The sequence below is a fragment of the Phaenicophaeus curvirostris genome, chromosome 26 (genome assembly GCF_032191515.1).
Source record: "Phaenicophaeus curvirostris isolate KB17595 chromosome 26, BPBGC_Pcur_1.0, whole genome shotgun sequence".
Taxonomy (NCBI): Eukaryota; Metazoa; Chordata; class Aves; order Cuculiformes; family Cuculidae; genus Phaenicophaeus; species Phaenicophaeus curvirostris.
Window position 1 is genome coordinate 126733 of NC_091417.1, and position 22610 is coordinate 149342.

General features: G+C 55.6%; 3 protein-coding genes across 4 annotated transcripts; 2 read left to right on the forward strand and 1 right to left on the reverse strand.

Annotated features, from left to right (window-relative positions):
* The first annotated feature begins 285 nt into the window (after positions 1-285).
* IFI35 (interferon induced protein 35) lies at positions 286-3201 on the forward strand. Of its 2 annotated transcripts, XM_069877071.1 has the most exons (9): positions 286-366; positions 559-654; positions 794-952; positions 1254-1367; positions 1660-1804; positions 1984-2117; positions 2288-2477; positions 2752-2858; positions 2962-3201. In XM_069877071.1, the coding sequence occupies exons 1-9, from the start codon at positions 352-354 to the stop codon at positions 3151-3153; spliced, it is 1152 nt and encodes a 383-aa protein (XP_069733172.1). In that variant the 5' UTR covers positions 286-351; the 3' UTR covers positions 3154-3201. The 2 variants fall into 2 exon arrangements, with proteins under 2 accessions (XP_069733172.1, XP_069733173.1); XM_069877072.1 differs by lacking the exon at positions 559-654 and having other exon boundaries at positions 288-366.
* An 889-nt stretch (positions 3202-4090) lies between these two features.
* On the forward strand, positions 4091-11218 carry LOC138731361 (uncharacterized). The gene is made up of 5 exons (XM_069877251.1): positions 4091-4269; positions 4948-5051; positions 6044-8947; positions 9906-10114; positions 10536-11218. The coding sequence occupies exons 1-5, from the start codon at positions 4092-4094 to the stop codon at positions 10603-10605; spliced, it is 3465 nt and encodes a 1154-aa protein (XP_069733352.1). The 5' UTR covers position 4091; the 3' UTR covers positions 10606-11218.
* A 338-nt stretch (positions 11219-11556) lies between these two features.
* On the reverse strand, positions 11557-22279 carry VAT1 (vesicle amine transport 1). The gene is made up of 6 exons (XM_069877252.1): positions 21937-22279; positions 19516-19723; positions 18600-18770; positions 18426-18515; positions 17323-17564; positions 11557-15809 (listed from the first exon to the last, which is right to left on the reverse strand). Exons 1-6 carry the CDS (start codon positions 22246-22248, stop codon positions 15708-15710), a joined length of 1125 nt encoding a protein of 374 aa, XP_069733353.1. The 5' UTR covers positions 22249-22279; the 3' UTR covers positions 11557-15707.
* Between the last annotated feature and the right edge of the window lie 331 nt (positions 22280-22610).

Consider the following 22610-nt stretch of genomic DNA (forward strand, 5'->3'; position numbering starts at 1 on the left):
GGAAAACTTCCCAAACGCACGGCAACCCGTGAGGGAGAAGAGGGGAGGGGAAAGGATCGAGGAGGGGCTCGTTCCCGGTGCCGGTCTCTCTCCTCCAGCTGAGCTGTGGCCAGGACCGCGACTGCGGTTCCTCAGTGCGCGGGGCAGGGCGGCGAACGGTTTTTACCGCCTGGGCAGCGAGGACCGGGCTGCTCCGGGAGCGAAGAGGGGCGGAGAGACGGGGCACCGGAGCCGGGCGGGGCCACCGGGCGGGGCGGGACCGGGGCCCCCAAAGCGAAAGGGAAAGAGGGAAGGACCCGGCGGGCTGCAGGGGAGCGGCGTCGCGGGCGGGCAGGGCTCGGTGCCGCGGGGATGGACTCGGAGGAGGTGAGGGCTGCGGCCTCGGGGGGAGCGGGGAGTGGGACTGGGCTGGGGGGAATGGGCTGGGGAGAGCTGTACCTGGGCAAGTGAAGCAGGGCTGGAGTGCAAGGCTGGGCCATGAGGAGCAGAGGAGACCCAGGGGCTGGAGGTTACCAGAGATGTTGGTCTGGCGTGGCTGAACACCCTTGCTGCTCTCAGGACTCCTTCATCCAGTGTTCCATGCCCATGGGCCCAGAGGGCAGCTGCGTAGAGGAGGCTCCTGAGGGCATCCAGCAGGAGATCAAGCGCTGCAAGGTGTGTCCCGTGGTGGCCCAGGAGGGGTCGAGTCCACTCTGGGTGCAGCTGGAAGCTCGAGCTTCTGATTCCTTCTTGGACTACATGCCAGGAGTATCAGCATCCATGGGGTCTCGCTGTCTGATGGTGCCTCCTGCAGGAACTGTGCAAGGCTCTGGAGAAAGACTGTGCCGAGCTACAAGAGGCCAACGAAGCTGCAGAGCAAAGGATGCGAGAGCTGAAGAAAGAGGGAGAGCTGCTCCGTATAAACCTTGAGCAACAACTGTCTTCAAGCAGAGATGAAGAGAAATTCCACCAGGTTGGTGGTCAGAGGAGTTGTCCTGGGCTTCGAATGGTGGTAGTAGGTGGTAGGGCTGCATCACTCGTCTCACAGCTCAGAGACTGCTGTGCTCTGGACCCAGTGGAGGTGTTGTGGGGTGTTGCATCAGGCCTGTGCTGAGAAACGAGCTCGTGCTGTGGCTATGGAGGAAGAGTCATAAACAAACACAAGAAGCCAGGTGGAGCTGTGCTCAGGAACAGCACTGTGCTTAAACCAGGGAGCGTGATGCGGGCCCCACATTCCACTGGCTCCCTTGCTGCCCCTTTTCCTTTTCTTCCAGATGGGCATCGTTTTGGCAAAGGAGGAGAGGAGCAGACTGAGGCAGAAGCAGGAGATGCTGAAAAAGAAACTGGAAGAAGTGAAGAAGAGGGTCCTCTGGGCGGATCCAGTCAGGGTAACAGAGCACGTGTGGGCACCCAGGTCTGCTTTCAGGGGCGTGAACCTGGCTGGAGAGACTGCAGGCGAGCGCAGCTGGGCACTGTGTGACAACTGGCTGCTCTCCTGCTGGCAGGTGGCTCCAAAGCTGGTGTCTGAAGCTGCAGCCATAGGTTTGGGGCTCCAGGCACAGCTAGACCTAAAGGAGCTCTCCAGGCTGTTTGCTTTGAGCTTGTTTCTAGCCTGTGGATTGGCAGGGACAGGCCCTGTGCCAGGTCCAGTCTCCTTTAGGTCTGTGTACCCACACCTAGATGCTGCCTGCTTTGCCGGAGAAGAAAACGGTGTTTAAGGGGCTTGTGACAAATGAGGATGACGTGGACAAGCTGGTGCTCACCCCACTGATCCGCTACCCTCTGCTGGGGGGCTCAGCTCTCATCACCTTTGAGAAGGAGGAGGGTAAGAGTGAGCTGAGCGAGGCACCTCCTCCTTGGGCCAGGGCTTGGAGCTCTGCCTCCTCTAGCAGTGCAGTGTGGGGTTGTGCCCTGTCCCTGAAGCGTTGGCTGCCTCGTGTCTCCCTGTGGTGTGCTTGGAGCAGGTGGTTGATCCCCTGTGCCGGGGGTTCTCCCTGCTTGCAGTGGCACAGAGGATTGTAGAGCTGAAGGAGCACATGGTGGAGTTGAGCTATGGGTTGGAGCTGGAGGAGCTGGAGCGGTGCAGAATGCGAGTGCAGGCAGCACCAGTGGACCTGCTGCTGCCATCTGTCCTGGAGGTGCGTCCTGAGGGCCGGCAGTTCCCCCGAACTGCAGAGCTGCCCTGGGCATGCACCAGCTTTGCTGTGTCTGGCTTCACCACACCGGGTTGCTGGTACCAGCCCAGCTCAGCACAGCTCCCTGAGACCTGGGGCCGGCCCTGGCACTGACCAGCTGGTGCCACCCACAGATTGGGCTGACTTGGAGCAACAGGAGTCTCCTTCTGTCCGGCCTGCCCAGCCTGAGCATCCCCAAGGAGATTCTGCTGGACAAGCTGCAGCTCTTCTTCAGCAAGACGAAGAATGGGGGTGGCGAGGTGGAGAGCAGTGAGGTCCTGGATGACTCCAGCGTGGCGGTGCTGACCTTTGTGCAGGATGGAGGTGGGTGGGGTGTGCTGGGCTGGGGCTGCAGCAAGCAGGGAGCAGCTCAGCTGGCTTGAGGGGGCACAGGGTGTTTTCTGGGAGCAGGTGGAGCTGTGTACATGGGGAATGGGGAAGGCAGGTGAGCACAGGCTGTCCCATCTCCCCTGGGGCAGTGCTGGTGCAGGTGAGCTGGGGCTGGGCAGTGCCAAGCCTTGGTGTCTATGCCAGTGCCATGATGCACATGGAGCTCAGTGGGGCTGGGACTGCTCAGGGCTTTTCTCTCCATCTGCAGTGGCAGAGAGGCTAATCGCCAGAGGACACATGCCAGTGCTTATTGGGAAAGGAAAATACGAGCTCAAAATATCACCGTGCATGAGAGGAGATGTCACTAGCCTGCAGGTAAGGGCGGGAACCCTGGGCGGGAACCCTGCAGCAGCCACTGCCGGCTTGGGGTGAGCAAGCGCTGGGGGGAATCCTGCTGCCACTCAACCGCTCTGCCCAGCTCCAGCCCTCTCGCTGCCCCCGCACCGTCCTGCTCACTGGTATCCCAGACATACTGGGCGAGGAGCCCATGCGAGACACCCTGGAGATCCACTTCCAGAAGGCCAGCCACGGCGGGGGAGAGGTGGATGCGCTGGCCTATGTCCCGGTGGGGTGTCAGGCTGTGGCTGTGTTCACGCAGGACATGGTATAGCCTGGCCAGCAGTGTGTCTGCAGCCATGACGGGGATTAAAGCATCGTTGGAGAACACTGTGTCTTTCCTGCTGGGAATGGGATGGGGAGGGATGGCATGGGACCTGTGTGCGAGGCTGGGACGGGGATGGGATGGGGATGGGATGGGGAAGGTGGCCACGCTCTGGAGCACCAGGGTGGGCAGAGCCAGGCTGGGCAGGGCCTGGGGTGGGCAGGGCCATGTTGAGCTAAGCTGGCCCTGGCAGCCAAGAGGGGCAACCGTGTCCTGGGGTGCATCCAGCATTGCTCACTGATGGAGGGAGGAGATTGTCCTGCTCTGCTCCGCACTGGTGTGGCCCCACCTCAAGCACTGGGTGCAGGTTTGGTGCCACAGGATAAAAAAGATCCAAAGCTACTGGAGAGCATCCAGAGGAGGGCATGGAGTTGGGGAAGGATTTAGAGGGGAAACCTGTGAGAAGCAGCTGAAGTCACTTGGTCTGTTCAGCTTGGAGAAGAGGAGACTGAGGAGAAACATCATGATCTGCAGCTTCCTCATGAGGAGAAGAAGAGGAGGAGGAGCAGACAGTGAGCTCTGCTCTCTGGTGACCAGTGACAGGACCTGAGAGAATGGCAGGAAGATGCCAGGGGAGGGTTAGGTTGGACATTAGGAACAGGTTCTTCCCCAGGGGGTGGTGGAGCACTGGAACTGCTCCCAGGGAAGCAGTTGGGACACTGAGGCTGACGATATTCCAGCAGCATCTGGGAAGTGTCCTCAGACCCATGGGGTGAATGTTGGGGTTGTTCTGTGCAGGGACAAGATTTGGACTCGATGACCCTTGTGGATCCCTTCCAACTCGAGCTCTGCGGGGCCGGGCCGTGCGGGACAGGGCTGTGTGGGGCTGGGCGGCCCCGGTTTCGCTTTCGCTGGCTGCCGGGTCGGCGGGGGAGCGGCCTGCGGGGATGCCGGGCCGCACGGTGCGGGTGCGGGGGCTGCCGGCCCAGCTCTCCCCCGACCGGCTGGCCGACAAGCTCACCATCCACTTCCTGCGCTCCCGCAACGGCGGCGGGGAGATCGCCGAGGTGCGGGTGTTGCCCGGCCCCCCACCCTGCGCCCTCATCACCTTCGAGGCCCTGGAAGGTAACCGGCCGAGGCTCTGCCGGCTCCCCCGCACCCAGACCCGCCCCACCTACCCCGTCCCCTGCTGCCATGTCCCCCCCGCCCTCCCCTGCCCGATACCCTCTTGTCTCCCCCCTGCCCCACCCTCTCCTACCCCATCCCCTCCTGCCCTGTCCCCCCCACCTGCCTCCTCCATCGTCCCCCCGCCCCATCCGAACCTCCTCCCTTGTTCCCTGCTGCCTCATCTCCCCACTTGCATGTCCTGTCCCCCTCCTACCCTGTCCCCCCAGCATGGCTGCTCCATCCCCTCCTGCCCTGTCATCCCCCACATCCTCCATTGTCCCCTGCCCTCCTGCCCCATCCCAACCTCCTGCCCTGTCCTGCCTTGCCCAATCATCCCCTGCGATCCTACTTCATCCCTCTAGCCTGTCTGCCCCATCCCAACCTCCTGCCCTGTCCCGCCTTGCCCAATCATCCCCTGCGATCCTACTTCATCCCTCTAGCCTGTCTGCCCCATCCCCTCCTGCCCACCTGCCCCATTCTGCCCTGCCCCGTCCCCCTCATCACTCCTGCCCCATCTCCTGTTCTCACTTGCCCCGTTCCCCACTGCCCTGTCGCCCCTGCCCTCCTGTGCTCTCTTCTCCTGCCCCTCCTGCCAGCCTGGGGCTGGGCTGGTGCAAATGCTTTTTTCCCACCCAGTGGCCCAGAGGATCCTGAAGGCACAGAATCACGTGTTGTCGATTGGAGGGAAGAACTACCCGCTAGAAGTGACGCCACATGTCGTGGAGCTGAGCTCCGATGAGGTAGCAAGGAGCAGAAGGCTCCTGCCCGCGTGGCCGTGACAGCCCCAGCTGGCTCCCAGACTGGTTCTGTGCTTGGCAGATGCAGTCTGGAAGGGAGGCCTGGATTCTTTAATCTTAATTAGACATAAACCAAATCTGGTTTTATTTATATTCCAGCAAGGAGCTATTTTGGTCTGTGCTAATGACATAGGGACAGCCAGGAAGGCTGTGTGCTCGGTCATTTGGTGTTTGTGCCCAGCAAAGCAAGGAAGAACAGCAAAGGGGCACTTTGCCGCAGGCCACTTGGTGACACACAAGGGATTCCGTTAATGCCTCTGTCCCATTGTTAGCTGGACACCATGTCGTTAGCTGGACACCATGTCATTAGCTGGACATGCACAGTGTATTTTTCCTCTCTCCTCCTCAGGAGAGTTTAGGAGAAAGCTGTGCTGTTGTCTAGGAGGCACTGGGGAGTTCTTACCTCTTCTTCCAGTTTCAAGAGAATACAGCTGTAGCCACATCTCATGGTTTCCTGTCTTGTATTTTGCAAGGATGTGGGACTTTCAGCCTAGCATCACAGATCTTTCTGCAAGCTTGTCGTGCCAAGTCTGCAGCTGAAGCTCACAAGAGGGCACCCGTATTTCAGATGCAGAAGGGACAGTGGATTTCTTGGTTTGGGGCTGCTTGCAGAGCTCCTGACATGTACCAGTTGGGCCACATCTCTATGTGATTTGCCCTGCGCACCACTTGTTTGCGGAAAGCTTTTGACTGTGGGTACAAGGTCCAAAAGTTGTTTGGCGTGGCTGGATCCTCCAGTCCTGCCTGCGTTGTGCTCCTTTCTCAGCAGAATGAAAGATTAGGATGCTGGGAGGGTGAAGTGGGGAAAATATTGCTACTTCTGTCATAATAATGCAGGGTTTGTGGCAAATGTCCAGTGCATTGGCTCCTGCCCCGTGCCTCAGAGAGGCGTTATTTTTGGTCCTTGCTCTCACTTCTGTGCTATCCACTTGCAGATCTTTGTTTACGCTTGTGTGATAGTTGACTACGGGAAGCTTCCTGCTGGCAAAACCCTCCTGAGGAACTTGCATAAGGACTACAGCAATGTGCAGTTAAATTTCGATTCCAAGAACACGCACTGCGTAGTCAAGGGACCGTTCACTGAGCTGCAGGCCTTCAGCAGAGCCCTGCTGGGCAGCCTGAACCTCAGGAGCCAAGCTGTTGGAGAAGTCCTTCTGCCAGGTCCCAGCCATGTGGCCAAAGAGACCAGAATTCAGGATCACCAGCAAGTGCCTGACCCTGGTGAGTCTACACAAGAGGCAGCAAAGCTGCTAGATTGGGATGAGGTGTGCAAAAAGGCAGCTGAAGCCCCATCACATCAAGGCCCAGTGGATGGAGAAGCTGTGGAGCAGCTAGAGGACTTCTCCCTAGTGATGGATGCGGACATTTACTTGTACATGCAGAAGTTCTGTGCTGCCAGGTACCAAGATGTCCTATGCCAGCACAGTGTGGATGTGGTGGATGTCAGCAGTGATGGCATTGCCATACTGTACCTCCAGCCTCCTGCAGGTGCAGCTGGGGATCTGGATGCCTTGCGACGGGCCCGCCTGGCCCTGCAGCAGCTTTACCAGCAGCTGGAGGTGAGCTTGCGCAAGGAGAAGATTGCCAAAGGAGAACTGGATATGGACAGCCAGACACTCGGGGCTCTGATGCGGGAGCTGCAGGAACTGTATCCCCAATTGCTCTGCCACGAGGATGAGAAGCAGCTTTATCTTATTGGAAACCTCGTTGATGTCTCCCAAGCCAAGCAGAACCTTCGGGATTTCAGCACCAGAAGAGGTGCTGCACAGACAGCTGACGTGCTCAGCAGCTCCCTGCTCTCGCCCCCAGCAACCTCCCCCACCACAGAGGCTGCGCTGTGCAAGCCCAAGGCGCCTGTGGACACCTCGGCCTCAAGGCTCAGTCCAGGCAGGCTGGAGCCGAAAGGTGAGCTCACGCTGGCTGCCAACTTCAGCACTATGAATGCCAAGAGGTCTCCAGCCAGCCGGGGCGTCCTGCTGGCTCAGGGCTCTCCGCCAGTGGGACAGGCGCAGCTTTTGACACAGCACGTATTGGACACAGATGCTTCAGGTGCAGGTGACCCAACAGTGCTGAGCCAGCAGTACCAGCATCACATCTCCCCAACAGACATGCTTTGTGGGTCAGCAGCAGAGTTTCAGCAGGAGGACCCCAAAGAATGGGTCCATGTGAAAGGAGGTGCCAGGGTTATGAGGCACAAGGCTCTGTCTCCCATGGGGAGTAGAGAAAACAACACTTGGCAGCATTCTGGGGACTCTAAAGGCTCAAGTTCCATCAAGAACCACCCTTTTGCTACCACCTCTGGTGCCCTTGATGCGACAAGGACCTCTTCTACTTTAGACTTTAAACTCTCTGAATCCAGGCCTCTGCACCGCCGTTCCAACAGCTTCTCCCTGCCAAGGACCAAGGAAAATGAGAAGCCCCAAGGCCCTGGCAGAACAGGCAGCGTGGTGAGTGAAGAAATGAGCCTGGACTCTCTGCAGTGGTCTTACCTGAAAGACGCTTGCTGCTCTGCGATTGATGAGCTCTGCAGGGATGGAGGCGTGCAGATCTCCGAGTGTCGCACTGGGGATTGCACAGTGCTGACGCTACAGGCAGCGGAGAGGAGTGAGCTTTTCCAAGCAAAATGGAAGTTAGAAGCTCTTGTGCAGAAATGTCCTGACCTCATGTGTCAGAGTATGAGCTACTCGGAGCTCGCTGTAGATGGTCCGGATGACAGTGCCCTGAGTGAACTGTGCAGCCTCCTGCGAGGAAGCTCCATGCAGCTTGGAATCAGCAAAGACAAGTACAACCTGTATATTGCCTGCCCCAAGGAGATGCTGCCAGGAGTGACTGAGGCCTTCCACGTGTTTTCTTCTAGGAGGCTCCGTGCCTTGAAGTCTTCATCCTTGTTTCCAGGACCAGAGGGTACAGGGCATTCAAGTGTCATCCAGCCAAGCAGAAGCCAGGACACAGTGCTGGGTGCAGCCCTTCTTGACAGCCTGGAGTCCCTACAGGTGGGCCTGCAGCACCTGGACATCAGCAATAAAGCAGTCCATGCAGATGCCCTCAGGGCTTTCCAGCTGCCAGAGGCTGAGGAGAAGAGGTCCTCCAGTCCTTGGAGGGTCCAGCAGTCACTGGAGCAGGAGGAGGCCAGTGACCGTGTTGATTCTGGAGCAGTGCAAGGACGAAGCAGCCCTCTCAGCCCTGGCATGGTGGATAAGCCCAGTCCTGCTGGTCTGAGGGAGCCCCAGGAGCAGCTGAAGACAAAAGTGTCTGTGGGGGAGCCTGACATTGCACGGCTAAAGCAAGTTTTGCCAGACAGATTTCATTTTACAAGAGACAAGAGCAGAGGAGGCCGCAGCGAAGCCATGGCAGAGCTGCGGTCACCGGTTGTGGCTGCAGATGGGGCTCCTTGCTCCCTGCCCACCTGGTTGTCCAGAGCTACAGCTGCGGAACCACCCGGGGCTGCAGCCCAACAGCCACCTGTGGCAGAGCCCGGGAGCCAGGAACGGGCGCTGCTCCCAGCAGGCAGGAGCAACGCGCAGGAGGAGCCTGACCGTTCATCCCAGCAGGTGAGAGGCCCCAGCCTTGGGCAGGAAAACAGCGAGACCCCTCCAGGCCAGTGTGATGTTTGCCAGGGCTCAGGGGTGACCTGCCAGGCTCCTTGTGGTCACACCTTGTGCAGGACGTGTTTTGCAGCAGACAGTACGCGACCATCTTGCTGCAGCTCCTCCTTGGTTGCTCCCAACCGCAAGATCTCAGGGACATTCAAGGTCTCCTCCCTGTCTCAGAGTCTGCCTGGCTACTATCGAGATCTAACGCTCCAGGTTGTCTACAACATTCCTGATGGCATCCAAGGGGTAGGTACCCACCACAGGGGCTTCCCCGTCCCGCTGCAGGACACACGTTGGGTTCTGTCAAGTGGGGCAGCTACAGCTCCATGTCCCACATGAAAAGCAGCAGAGTTGTTGCCCTGTGGAAGGTGAAAAGCTCCACACCAGGTTTGGGAGTAGCTTGCCACTATTTGAATAGCATGTGATCTCTGGTTTTAATTCAAAGCGACTTGGTCATCTGTGTATTTTCAAGCTGAAGAGAATCTTAGAAGCCAGCTCTGAGCCTGTTGTTTGAAATAGCTGCTGGTTACATATGATAGTGATTTAAAATACATTTTCCTGAGATGGGCTCTTCAGTTCTTTCTTAAATGCATTGTATTTAAGAAAGTGTGGCCAGCTGAAGGAAGAAAGGGATTGTCCCGCTGTGCTCTGCACTGGTGAGGCTGCACCTCGAATCCTGGGGACAGTTTTGGGTCCCTCACTCCAAGAGAGACCTTGAGGGGCTGGAGCACATCCAGAGAAGGGAATGGAGCTGGGGAAGGGGCTGGAGAACAGGGCTTCTGGGAGCAGCTGAGTGACCTGGGGCTGTTTGGTCTGGAGAAGAGGAGGCTGAGGGGAGACCTCATCACTCTCTGCAGCTCCTGGAAAGGAGGTTGTAGAGAGGTGGGTGCTGGTCCCTTCTCCCAAGTAACAAGCGATGGGATGAGAGGAAATGGCCTCAAGTTTGTGCCAGGGGAGAATTAGATTGGATCTTGGGAAAAATCTGTTCATTTGAAGGGTTCTCAGGCACTTGCAGAGGCTGCCCAGGGCAGTGGTGAAGTCACCATCCCTGAAGGGATGTAAAAGGCAGATGAGATACTCAGGGACATGGTTTAGAGGTGGGCTTGGCAGTGTTGGGTTTATGGTTGGACTTGATGAACTCCAAAGTCTTTTCCAACCTAAATGATTCTGTGATTCTATAAAAATGCTTTCTTATTGTTCTAAGGTGGGTGACCCCTGCCCAGGACAGCCTTACAAGGGGGGCACTTTCTGTGCCTTCCTGCCTGGCAACAGGGAAGGGCAGAAGATGGCGATGCTGCTGAAGAAGGCGTTTGAGCAGGGGTTGACATTCCAGATCAAGTCCTGCAATGGAGAGGAAAGAGTGGTCTGGGGCCTTATCCCACACAAAACCTCCTGGGATGGAGGCAAAGCCAGGTATGGCCCAGCTCATCTCAAGCATCCAGATTGTTGGGTTTTTTTATTTTAAGCAACCGTGGGCTCAACAAATTGCAGCACGGATGGCTTTTCCAGGCTCCCACAGTAGTAAAGTTGGTGTCTCCCTTTGGCTCAGCTCACAGTGCAGCTGTGGGGTGGCAGACCAGCCCTGGCACCCTCTGGCTGGAGCTAACGCCCTTGCCCATCCTACACCTGTAAATTCCCCATGGCCAAGAATTCTGGGCCCTGTTTACTTACACTGTTCCTGACTTTTCCCATGGCAGCACTCAGCAGCTCCCCTGGAGCAGGACTTCCACCCTCAGCCCCTGTTGACAGGATGGGGCAAAAATAAACTGCTGCTCCCCACCATGGTTTTAGCACCAGCAGCAGGATTTACACCACTTCCCTCTCTGCCCCACAGGAATGGTTATCCAGATGCCCAGTATCTCCGCGAGGTTGGCACAGTACTGAAGAAAATGGGCATTGTGTAAGACTCCCTGCTGGAGCAGCCCGTGCCTTTGCTTCCTCTTCCTTTCCAGCTGATGGAACTGCAGCTTAGCACAGCCAGCTCAGGAAAAAAGCAGGAGTTTGTTTAAGGAGCTCCTGGCTGCCCCAAAGTTAGCCAAAAATCAGTCCATTAGTGACAGCAGCACCTCCGTCCCTGCAAGCCTCAACATGGTTTGGAGCTTCCCTGGATCTGCCAACTCCCCCGCACCAAGCAGTTAAGCAGCTCGCTCCGACACCAGCTCCAGGCTGACCCCAGCGTAGCTTTCGGCAGTGTAACCCAAACCAGAGCAGGAGCTGGTCTGGTCCAGTCCCATCATCCAGCAGTGTCTTCCCACTCCAGCCACTCCAGGCAGGTTCCAGCTCAGCCACTGCTGAGTTACTATTAATTTCAGCTGTTAACTCAGACTTTTAGGTCCTCAAGCAGACAGCCCTGAGCTGTAGCCCCTCCTCAGGGCCCAGCAGGGAACCTCCTGCTTCCTTAGGGAAAGCAAAAACACCTTCAGCTACCAGGACCGCTGCCTCCCATGGGAGTATACAGGCACGCACAGTCTCTAGAGGAGAAACACAAATAAAGGTTTATTCCCATGTTTTCCAGTAGTGGTTGTTCACATCTTGTCTTCCTCATTCACCCATTTCAATCTCAACTGGTCAAGGACACTCAGACACAGAGTAAAGTGCAGCCGCCAGGGAAGGGCTTTATAAACAAAAGTCACCATAGCCACCCTCCAGAACTGGGCATTAGATTGATGCAGCACTCAAGGCAACAATTAACAGTTGTCCTTGAGAGCAGAGGCCTCTTCTTGCCCTGGGAGACCTGGAACTTATAAAGTGAATGTGTCCACCCACAACCTGCCTGGAGAAGCAATAAAAGCACTCCAGGGGCTGGGCTGGGGCAGAAGGTTCATTCCAGCAGAAGATTGAGCAGCACACACCACTGAGGGCTTTGTTACACTTTTAATTAACATTTGAAACACATAAGGCGTATGGCAACATTAGACAGAGGAGCATTACACATTATAGTCATGTAAACAGCACTGGCAGACTTGCTTTCTGTCCCACTTGGTTACATAAAGCGGAATATACTTAAACAAAGACTTTTCCTTGTGTGTAGGATGAGCATCACTCGCATCACATACTTGCAAATTGACACAACAGACAGACCAGATGGTGTAAGAGGCTCAGAGTCTAATGCACTTCACATCGTGCTACCACTTGCCAGTCACACCTTGCCATCACCAGGTAACAAGAGTGGTTTTACACCTATGGCAGCAGCTGCAGGTGGGCCAAGATCCTGCACCAACTAAAGCCTGAGGCCCAAAACGCTTCTTACTTCTCCCCGCTCAATCAAGTCTAGTTTCATACAGGTGTCTGAAATTAAAGAGACATCTCAACTCCTTCCCCCATCGCAAAGCACTTGGCAGGGGTCACGCACCTCTGCACAAGCCAAGGCTGCTTCTGCTCCCTTCCCCTTCTGCTGTTGGTGTGCAACACAACTGAGCTGAAGAGGAACCAGAGTCAAAAACATGGCAAAAACTGCCTGGTGATAGCAAAGGAGCTGCATTTTGTCCAAGATCAGCAGCACCAGTCTGGGAAGGTGACTGCAGTAATGACACAGGAATAGCACTCAGGCTGTAAGCCATGCCCCACGGCACAGGGTAGGGGCAGGGACACCCATGAGCTCCTTACGCTTTCTTGGACTCCTCAGGCACAACCTTTGGACCAGACAGTCAGCAAAATGAACATTGAACTGCAGTCCTCATCACTGGAACACACTATTTAAGCACCAGAATCTCCCACTTCCTCACTAGCTCTGCTACAAAAAGTTAAAAGGTTGTCGAGTGAAATGATTTTTATCCCAGGGTTTTTGTTTGGTTTTGGTTTTTTTTTCGCTTTGGTCCTTAGTATACAAACCTGCTGGTTGAATTAAGACACTTGAAGTTGGTTTACAGAGGTTCCATGCTGACTGGCCCATAAAATGTCTATTTAAAAAAAAAAAACACAACTAAAAAAATCAAACCCAAAAAACATCCAACCATGCAGAGCAGAGCATTGATTGTGAGGCAGGGAAGAGCACGGTTACATTTAATCTTGGTCTCTGTAGAAAACATTGCTGCTACCAAGGGACGTAGAACAGTCAGTGCTAAATTCTAGCAGACAGAAACTGCTTAGCACTCGTGCCCTGATAAGGGCTTGGGGAATGTGTAGGCAGAAGATAACACAAGCAGCTACACAAAGAGAGTCAAAAGCCTGGATTTTTCCCAGAGCCAAGGCCAGGGCAGCAGCTAAAGCCTCACTCAAGGGCTGGCCCAAGGCAAGCAGCTGCCCTGGGGCAGACACAGGCTCGACAACAGCTCCTCTGCAGTGTGGAGCACAGAACCACCAGGACAGCCCTGGAAAGGCTGTAATACATGGAAAGGGAGCATCTTATTCACAGTAAGTCAGACTACATCACCAGCATTCACAACACAGAGCTAGCAAGAGTCGTGACAGGTTTTTGGCAATACTTTGAAAGGCCAGAATGGGAAAGGCTCCAGTGACTTCCTAGTCCTTACAGGCACATAGAAGAAGGCACTGTTACTGTTTTTTGTGGCGTGCCACAAGGCAGCATATCAGAGGTGCCCTGCGGGGAGCTGCAAGACTCCAGCTTTCCTCCTTCACGCTGCCTTGGGAGGGACAGACTGCGAGAGCCTGGCTATGCCACCCAAGCCAAGGCCATCCAAGTAAGGCACTGAGCACGTGCTTAGCTGAGAATAAAGCAAGCAGAGGATGTTACTGTGGAACACAATTTGATAGTTTTCCCTCTTTACGTGTGTGCAGAACCTGAAGATATGCAGGGTTGTGTGCCAATTGAGCACACTGCTCTTGCATCAAGGTGAAGTCCAGTTTCTTGGAGGAAGAGGTCCAGACTTCCCGTTTCTGCAATTTAGACAGTCCTCCTGTTGCCAGACCTGGTAAAGCAGCGTTAGACACCATTGGATTTAATGTAAATTAACACAACAGGGAAGGTTGAGAGGAGAAGCAGCAAGATTTTTGGATTCAGAAAGGTTAAAAAGTTGTGCTTGTGAGTTCCACCAGACCACGTTTAGGAAGTTCAAGGTCTCAAGTGCAAGAGATGGAATGACAAAGATCTGCAGGAGGGCACCAGCTCTCCGAGTCCCAAGGGAACAGGGTTGTTTGAATACTTAAGAGTTGCCCAAGGTGAGTCCCATAGAGCCTGTGCCTACGCATTTCCAAGGAACTAGGGACAGAGCCCAAACACCTGAAATAGTACCTGCACTGACAGAGTGGAGCCCCACTGGAGGCTGCAGCTGGCCAAGGAAGAAGCCCCCAGCCCTGCACATCACTTGGCTGCTCTGCAGCAGCAGAGAGGCTTCATGTGCAAGGCCCTTTCCCCAGCAGTCACCTTCTCTCCTTGAACTTTGGTTAAGCAGGACTCTGAGTTGCAAGGTTTTGCTCCTGAAGCCTGAGCTCTTCCACAATGGGCAGCTCTTCTTGGTGCCCTCAGGTTTACCTTTTCAAATCCAAAATGAAGCCTAAAAGCCCAGAGCACCCACAGTCCACAAGAAAACCTCAAGCACAAACAGCACCAGGGTCATTCAGGGTTGAAAACAGGGTCCAGCAGGAGATGGGGCACCACCCAGGGCATTAAGTGCTCATAGAACTGGGCTTGGGTCTCTGCACAGCTACGTTTCCAAATGCATGAAAACAAAATAGGATGAAAAAAACAGGAAGAAAATCAGAGTTCTGGTCTGAGAGGAACACCCCAGGCAATGCCTAAGCCCTGGGTGCTGGGAGAGAGCCCAAGGCTCCCCAAGACTTGCATTTTCAGGTGGAAGGAGAGTCAAGCCCTCCTGCAGCACTGAAGCATGAGGCAAGAGGTGGTGTGAGCAGATAGCTAGGGGAGAAGGGAAAAGCAGGATTTAAATTGCTTAAGATGCCCAGGGCAAGAGGCTTGACAGGGAGGTGGGCAGATCACCATCTACACTGCTAACTTGGCAAGAGCTGTGCGGAATGACATGCCAGACGGAGCCAGCCCAGGCTCCTGGAAAGCAGGCTTGCAGGACCGGCTTTTGCAAGTTAATTCCCAAACTGCAACACCTCCCCAGCCCACAGCAAGCACCAGGCCTTATGTTGTTCCCATCTTGCTGAAGTCTGCTTCAACACTGCAGCCCTTGGAAACATAAACACGAGGGTGAAGTTTAGCCTTAACAATACCAACTTGGAGCCCAACATTAATAAAGCACAGAGCCAACATCAATTGTTCCAGTCATTTGAGACACAGTTGAGTCCTTATGGTCTCTAAAAATCAGACACAGTTTAGATCTCCCTACGCAGTTTGGAATCAGAAAATGGACATGATCAAATTACCTAATTTCTTCTCTGTTCAGACACAGCCCAACCTGTTAGGTTATTTGCTGACTGCACAGAGAAGTGACTGCAGACTAAGTGAAATACGCTACAGACTCCAGCACACCAGGATGGTTACTAAGTTAAAGCCAACGTGATCAGTTGCTGTCAACTGGTGTTAGAGGTCTACAAAAGCAGAGAGAAGTTAGTGTGACCAGAGGAGCAGCCTGTGCTAGGATTAAACTAAGCCAGCCGTGCTTTCCTTTTGGCTGAGGAGGAAACGTCCTCAGGTTGGCCAGTTATCCTGCTGAACAGGCTTCTCAAAGGTGACAGCACAAATGCTTCAGCTGGGCTCAGCTTCTGTGGAGACACTTGGCAGTTGCCATATGTTACATTTGGACTTTACAGGGACGGACTATGCAGTCGTTAAGTCGCCAACTGCCCAGAAGTTTCAGCTGTGCTGCCAGGGAAAAAGAAGGTTAGTTTCAAAATCCGATCATTGGAGAAACCAGTGATTAAAAAAATGTATAAAATAAACAGGTATCAGAACAGAGAGTGAGGGCAGGAGGCATATCTGGCAAAGGGTCAGTCACAACGAGAGCATGCAAACCTCATGTGAACTTTAACCACGATGCTCTTGTACTGGTGAAGATGGAAGCTACTGATCTGTCCATTTCCAGGTTCCAAAGAGATCAGGGAGTTAAACCATGAATTCACAATCTGCATGAAGCTCTTCTCCTTAGTTCTCTTCTTTTTTGGATTCTTCCTTGGGTGCTTCAGGAACCAGGATGACCTTTCCAACGTTCTTCTTCTCTTGCATCTGCCTCATGGCATCAGCCACCTAAAAGAAAGAGGAATCTTGTGAAACCCACACCCACCACACAGTGCAGTCCTGCCCTTCCCGGGCCCCTTGGCCCATCCAAGCAAGTTCCAAGCACTTGGCTGCCTCTGCACAGATGCTTTTTGGACAGAGCTGGGCAGTTCCCCCAGCCTGCCCACAGGAAAGTGGGCTCAGGAATTCACACAGACTGACTGTACGGGACACAAGGATGCTCTGCTACACAAACTGTGACAGAATGAAGCGTGTGTCACCACAGCTTCCCCTCCAGAGAGCACTGCAGATGGCAGCCAGAATGTTTCTACAATGTTTCAACCACAGAAAAACAGAATCACAGAATCGTGGAATGGTTTGGGTTGAAAGGGACCTCAAAGCCCATCCAGTTCCAACCCCCTGCCATGGGCAGAGACACCTCCCACTGGATCCACTTGCTCCAAGCCCCATCCAACCTGGCCTTGAACCCCTCCAGGGATGGGGCAGCCACCACTGCTCTGGGCAACCTGGGCCAGGACCTCCCCACCCTCGCAGGAAAACATTTCTGCCTAAGAGCTCATCTCAGTCTCCCCTCTTTCAGCTGAAAACCATTCCCCCTTATCCTGTCCCTGCACTCCCTGTTCAAGAGCCCCTCTCCAGCTTTCCTGGAGCCTCTTTCAGTCCTGGAAGCTGCTTGAAGGTCTTCTCAGAGCCTTCTCTTCAGGCTGAACAACCCCAACTCTCTCAGCCTGTCCTCATAGCAGAGGTGCTCCAGCTCTCAGATCATCTCCGTGGCCTCCTCTGGCCTCGCTCTAACAGCTCCATGTCCTTTCTGTGCTGAGGACTCCAAAACTGACCTAGGGCTCCAGGTGGGGTCTCACCAGAGCAGAGTAAAATACATACACAGATTTTTATTACTATTATTTTCAAGCAAACCAGCACCTGGGTCAGGCTTGGAATCAGAGTCTTCCTTAAGCATTTGCATCAGCCCAGTCCTCAGGTGCTAACACCAACTGACCATTACCAAGTCCTTTGCTTCCCAGCAAAGAGCTCGCAAGGGGACAACCTGACTCTGCCTGGACACAGTGATGCAATAACACTGACCACGGCAGAGCTGCTTAAAAACCTGCAGCTCCCTTTCAACACCCTCATTCTGCTTCACTGCCTGGTCTCTTTTTCACTCCCAGAAGGGCAGCAGCAATCTCCCCAGCTGAATAATTATAGGGTGCAGACTCAGGGCAGTCTCCATCTGATGCACATCCCAGCCCTTTCGTGGGCTGCTGTCATGCACACAGCCCAGCTGAGCACCTGCCCTGTTCCACAGGGACACCATCTGGCGTTGCCCAGCTCTGTGCGCTGGAGCAGAAGAGCCCAGTCCCTTATTCCCCATTAAAAGGGTTATCTGAGAGCAGATGGTTGTTAAACATTTGGAACAGTTCAGCCCCTACAAACAAGGTGCTCACACTGAACCAGAGCTCAATGTGCAGAAAACGACAGCCTAGTAATTTTTTAGTTCTGCCAGCCTACGTTAACTTAGACTTACTTGATCAAAGGGCCATACGGAGTCTATTTTGGGCTTGATTTTGCCTTGACTGTACAGGTTAACCAGCTTGGCTACAACACCACTGATAAGCTCAACCTCTTCATTCATGTATCCCAGGTGGTAGCCACACACAGCCTTATTATGATGTAGGAGCTGCAAGGCATTGATGCTGAATTGGTTCCACCAGGTTTTAGCCATAGCCATGAGGTTCTTCTTCTGCCCGGTGAGCAGGTTTGCTACTCCTAAAAAGAAGGGAAGGCACAGATGAGCTAGAATCAACACAACACAAGAGGCAGCGGGCATCCCATGTAACAGCTCAGACAACATGCCGCTCACAGAGGGTATGGAGGGCAGAGCCGAGAACAGGATCACATCAGGATCTGCCCATTTGATAGAAACTAGTATCTGCGTCAGCCTCAAGATACACAGAATTCAGGTTACTCTCTTAGGAGGGCAGCAGCATAGAGAAGAGAGGGTTACAAGTCACATCCAGGCAGGCTGGCAGGACAGCACCTCCCCTTCTCCTACAGCCAGGCTTCTCCAGGGAAGCCACACGCTGCAGCGGCTGGGACAACAGAAGCAGCACACTGCTGCAAGTGTCTGGAATCCTGCTGGGGGCTGTATGAGGGCTTTGTCTCCAGGACAAAAATCACAGTGTTTCAGGAATGGAGAATGGAGAGATAAGTATTCAGTAGCCTCAAACCTCATCACCCACACATCCTCTGGAAGAAAAGCAAGGCTCTATTAGCGCTGTGCATTAACTCAGCCTGGACAAAGCAGTTGTGCCAGCGTTCCTCAGTGAGGACATTCCAGCTTCCCCTGCAGGCACTGGCTCGTACTCAGAGAGATTTCACCATGGGATGGAAAATCCTCAGAGCCTGTGACCAGAGCTCATGGGACAAGGTACAAATCTCCCTCTCCTCAGTGCCTCAACCAGGAGAAACATCCTAAACACCTTCATGAAATAAGAGAACTACAACACGCAGCAGCGACAGCAATGCTCTCTCATGACTGTGCATTCCCATGCAGATCTGCACCCACTCTGCCATCACGTGGTCCCTCCTACATCGGAGCTGGGGTTCAACCATGCTGCTCCCACTCACCATAAGTGATGACTTTGCCCATTGGCTTCAGCAGGTTGAATGCTTTGGATGTGTCAGCTCCTCCAAGGGGGTCCAGGACAATGTCAACACCTAGAGGGAAGAGAAAGTAACTAGAAGGTTCTTTGCACTTAAAGAAATGCAAGACAGATACAGAAGTTCTCTGCCACAGGATACCTTTGGGAGAGATTTTCCGGACCTCCTCTGCATAATCCGTGGTTCGGTAGTCAATGGGGTGAGTGACTCCTCTCTCCTTGAGCGACTCATGCTTGGAGGCAGACGCTGTGCCAAAAATGGTGACGTTTTCTACGGTCTTGCACAGCTGGATGGCAGCAGTTCCCACGCCACCTGAAAATCAGCAGTGAGAAAGATGTAGAAGCAAACTTCCCCCAGCAGTCAGAAAAGCTTGGTGAGGGGTGTGGAGAACAGGGGTTATGAGGAATGGCTGAGGGAACTGGGATTGTTTAGTCTGGAGGAGGCTGAGGGAAGACCTCATCGCTCTCTGCAGCTCCTGGAAAGCAGGTAGGAGCGAGGTGGGTGCTGGTCTCTTCTCTCAAGTAAGAAGTGATAGGATGAGAGGAAATGGCCTCAAGTTGTGCCAGTGGAGGTTTAGATTGGATACTAGGAACAATTTATTTACTGAAAGAGTGGTGAACCGCTGGCAGAGGCTGCCCAGGGCAGTGCTGGAGTCTCCATCCCTGGAAAGGTTCAGAAAGCATACAGACGTGGCACTTCGGGACACAGTTTAGAAGACACGGTGCGGTCGGGCTGACGGTTGGACTGGATGATCTTAGAGGTCTTTTCCAACCTTAATTACTCTATGACAGGTAAGTTACCCCTACCAGTGCCAACGGCAGCAGTGGGAGGGTATGGAATAAAGGCTTGGCTGATGCTGTTGCAGGCTAAGGGAGCCCAACTCCAGCTGCTGGGAAATGGGTTCAGCGTTTGCCAGTGCCTGGGCCAGCATGAAGCCCATAACTCCAGCAGTTCTGCCAGTCCAGCCCTGTTCTGCTCGCCCCTTCACCTGTATCACCCGTCTGGAAGCTGCACGTTTAAGGCCAAGAGTCAGTGTGGAGTAGCAAGAGCTGTTTACCTGCAGCCATGTGGATAAGGACGCTCTGGTTGGGTCTGAGGTTTCCAAAGTCAAACAGGATCATGTAGGCAGTGATGTAGTTGACAAGAAGAGCAGCCGCTTCCTCGAAGCTCATCCCCTCAGGCATCAGGAAAGTCTGATTGGCTGGCACATTCACCACTTCTTGCCAGAGCCCTGACCTAGCCAGGACCATCACCTTATCACCAACCTAGAGCCAAACAGAGGACAAGGCAGTCTGAAACAAGCCCCAGGCCACCAGAAGTTATCACATCCTTGCCCATATGCCAGAACCAGGTAAGTGGTCCCTGTTCCCTGTGTGGAGGTCTGGTCTGCAGCACCCTGGGCTTGGGTTTGAACCCACAGCCTGTGCTCCATGTGTTGGACAAGCCATATCACAACACAGCACCAGGAGCCTCCAAGGGTCTGCAGGTGGGCTGGGTTCTGGTTTGCACCCAGCGTGCTGACTGCCAGCTGCCTGAGCCAACAGACCCCTCTGAGGTAAGAGGGACGGGGGCCATGTCCTGCTTTTCTTGTCCAAGCTGGCAGCAGGAGCTTGTACACCGTGAAACATTACTGCTGCCCCTTGCAAGGATCATCCTGCCAAGAGGAAGGAGCTGGGGGCAACGCTTAACAGGATCGCAGAATTATGGGATCGTTTGGGTTGGAGGGGACCTCAAAGCCCATCTAGTTCCACCCCTGCCACGGGCAGGGACATCTCCCACTGGATCAGGGGCTCCAAGCCCCATCCAGCCTGGCCTTGAACCCCTCCAGGGATGGGGCAGCCACCACTGCTCTGGGCAGCCTGGGCCAGGGCCTCCCCACCCTCACAGCAAAACATTTCTTGCCAAGATCTCATCTCAATCTCTCCTCGTTCAGCTGAAAACCACTCCCCCTTGTCCTATCCCTGCACTCCCTGATCCAGAGCCCCTCCCCAGCTTTCCTGGAGCCCCCTTCAGTCCTGGAAACTGCTCAAAGGTCTCCCAGGAGCCTTCTCTTCTCCAGGCTGAACAATCCCAACTCTTTCAGCCCATCCTTGTATGGGAGGTGCTTCATTCCTCGGATCATCTGGAGATGACCCTGGAGAAAGCACATTCAGCCTTTGGAAAGAAAACCAGATCTAAGCCTCAGGCCTGAAGTCTGAGGTATCCCTCAAAATCTGCTCTTATCCCACTGTGCAGGGAACACCCGCTTGCTGTGTATCGTGAAGGAGATGACAAAACACCAGGCAGTCCAATCAGCAATTTGACCAGTGTCAGAGCCAAGACCTAAGACTGAGCAGAGAGGCTCCTCCATGTGGGGGTTTGGCATTCACACTTGAATAAACAAAGATGTTTTCCGGGGTGGGGGGGAGAGAATCATCTCTGACACAGTAGTTTTTTTGGAGATGCCTTTGTTTTTCTAGTTGTGCACTCGAGAATCATCTTAAAGCACCAAAACTGCAACAGCTCTGAGAGTCAAAGGGCTGGGATGCTCAGTCAGCCGCTCCATCCCCTGAGCTGCTGGAAATGCAGCAGCTACACGCTCATGGGCCACAAATCCAGCACTCATTCTGATTGTGTTCAGATCTCAGATGGTTCTAGAGTGGCTTCTTTCCACATTTGTGCCATTTAAGATGTTTGTGACAAACTGCTGCCCCATCCCTGGAGGGGTTCAAGGCCAGGCTGGATGGGGCTTGGAGCCCCTGATCCAGTGGGAGGTGTCCCTGCCCATGGCAGGGGTAGAACTGGATGGGCTTTGAGGTCCCTTCCAACTCCAACTATTCTGTGATTATCTGATTCCAGCTTTTCCCCACGACTCCAGGTCCTGTCCCTCGGGGTGGGCAGGCGATGCTGCTGCTGGGCTTGGCAGGGCTGGGGTCCCGGGGGAGCCGGCGAGCGGGCTGGGCACGGGGCGGGACGCGCTTTGTCCGCAGAGGGATCTATCCCAGTTCCCCGGGCAGGGGACGAGGTTCTCCCCGCCCCATCGGGGACATGCCCAGAGCCCCTCGCTTCCCTCTGGTCCCCCCGGGGCAGCGGAGGCTGCCGGCCTTCGTCTCCCCTGGTCGCCGGGGCTCGGAGCCCGGTGGGGCCCCTCGGGGATCCGTCCCACCGGAGCCCTGGAGGCTGCCCGTCCCGGTCCCTCCCGGTCCCGGTGCCCTCCCAGCAGGTGCTCGGAGACCCGGTGGGGATGCTCGGGGACCCAATCCTCCCCCTCGGGGAATGCTCGGGGACCCGTTGGGCTGCCCGGGACCCGACGCCGCCCCGGCGATGCTCGGGAAGCGGTGGGGACGCGCGGGGACCCAGGCCTTCCCAGCCGGAGGGAGGATGCTCGGGGAGCGGTGGGGATGCCGGGGGGCCCGGCCCTCCCGCAGGGGGATGCTCGGTGCCCGGAGCCGGCAGCCGCAGGGCGCGGTCCCCGCAGTGCGGCGGGGCCGCAGCTCACCTGCCGCTCGCTGACGCCGTCCCCGACAGCTCGGACGGTGCCGGCGCACTCCATGCCGGGGCAGACGGGCGGCGCCGGTAACCGGTCGTAGAGCCCCTGGCGCCCCAGCAGATCCGCGAAGTTGAGCCCGCAGGCTCGGACCCGCACCGAGACCTCGCCGGGCGCGGGGGAGCCGCCGCGCCGCGCCTGCACCTTCAGCTTCTCGTAGCCCCCGAAGCCGGTCAGCACCAGCGCCCGGTGCTCGGCGGCCTCGGCGGGCGCCTCGGGGGGCTGCTCGGCGGCGGCGGCGGCCGGGGCCGGCTCGGAGGCCATGGCGGAGCGGAGCGGGGCGGCGGCGGCTGCGGGAGCGCCGAGCAGCCGGGGCGGCGGGGCGGGGCGGGGCGGGGAACGCGCCGCCTCCCGCCGGGGCCAGGGGGCTCCGCCCGCAGCCCGGGGGCCCGGGGGAGGGGGCGGCCGCACCCCGGTGTCCGTGGAGAGGGTGCGTCCCGCATCCCGGTGTCTTTGGGGGGGATGCACCCCGCATCCCGGTGTCCCGGGGAAGGGGGTGCACCCGCATCCCAAAACCCGGGGGAGGATGCACCCCGCAACCCAGTGTCCTGGGGGAGGGTGCATCCCGGTGTCCCGGGGGGAGGGGATGCACCCCGCATCCCGGTGTCTTTGGAGAGGGTGCACCA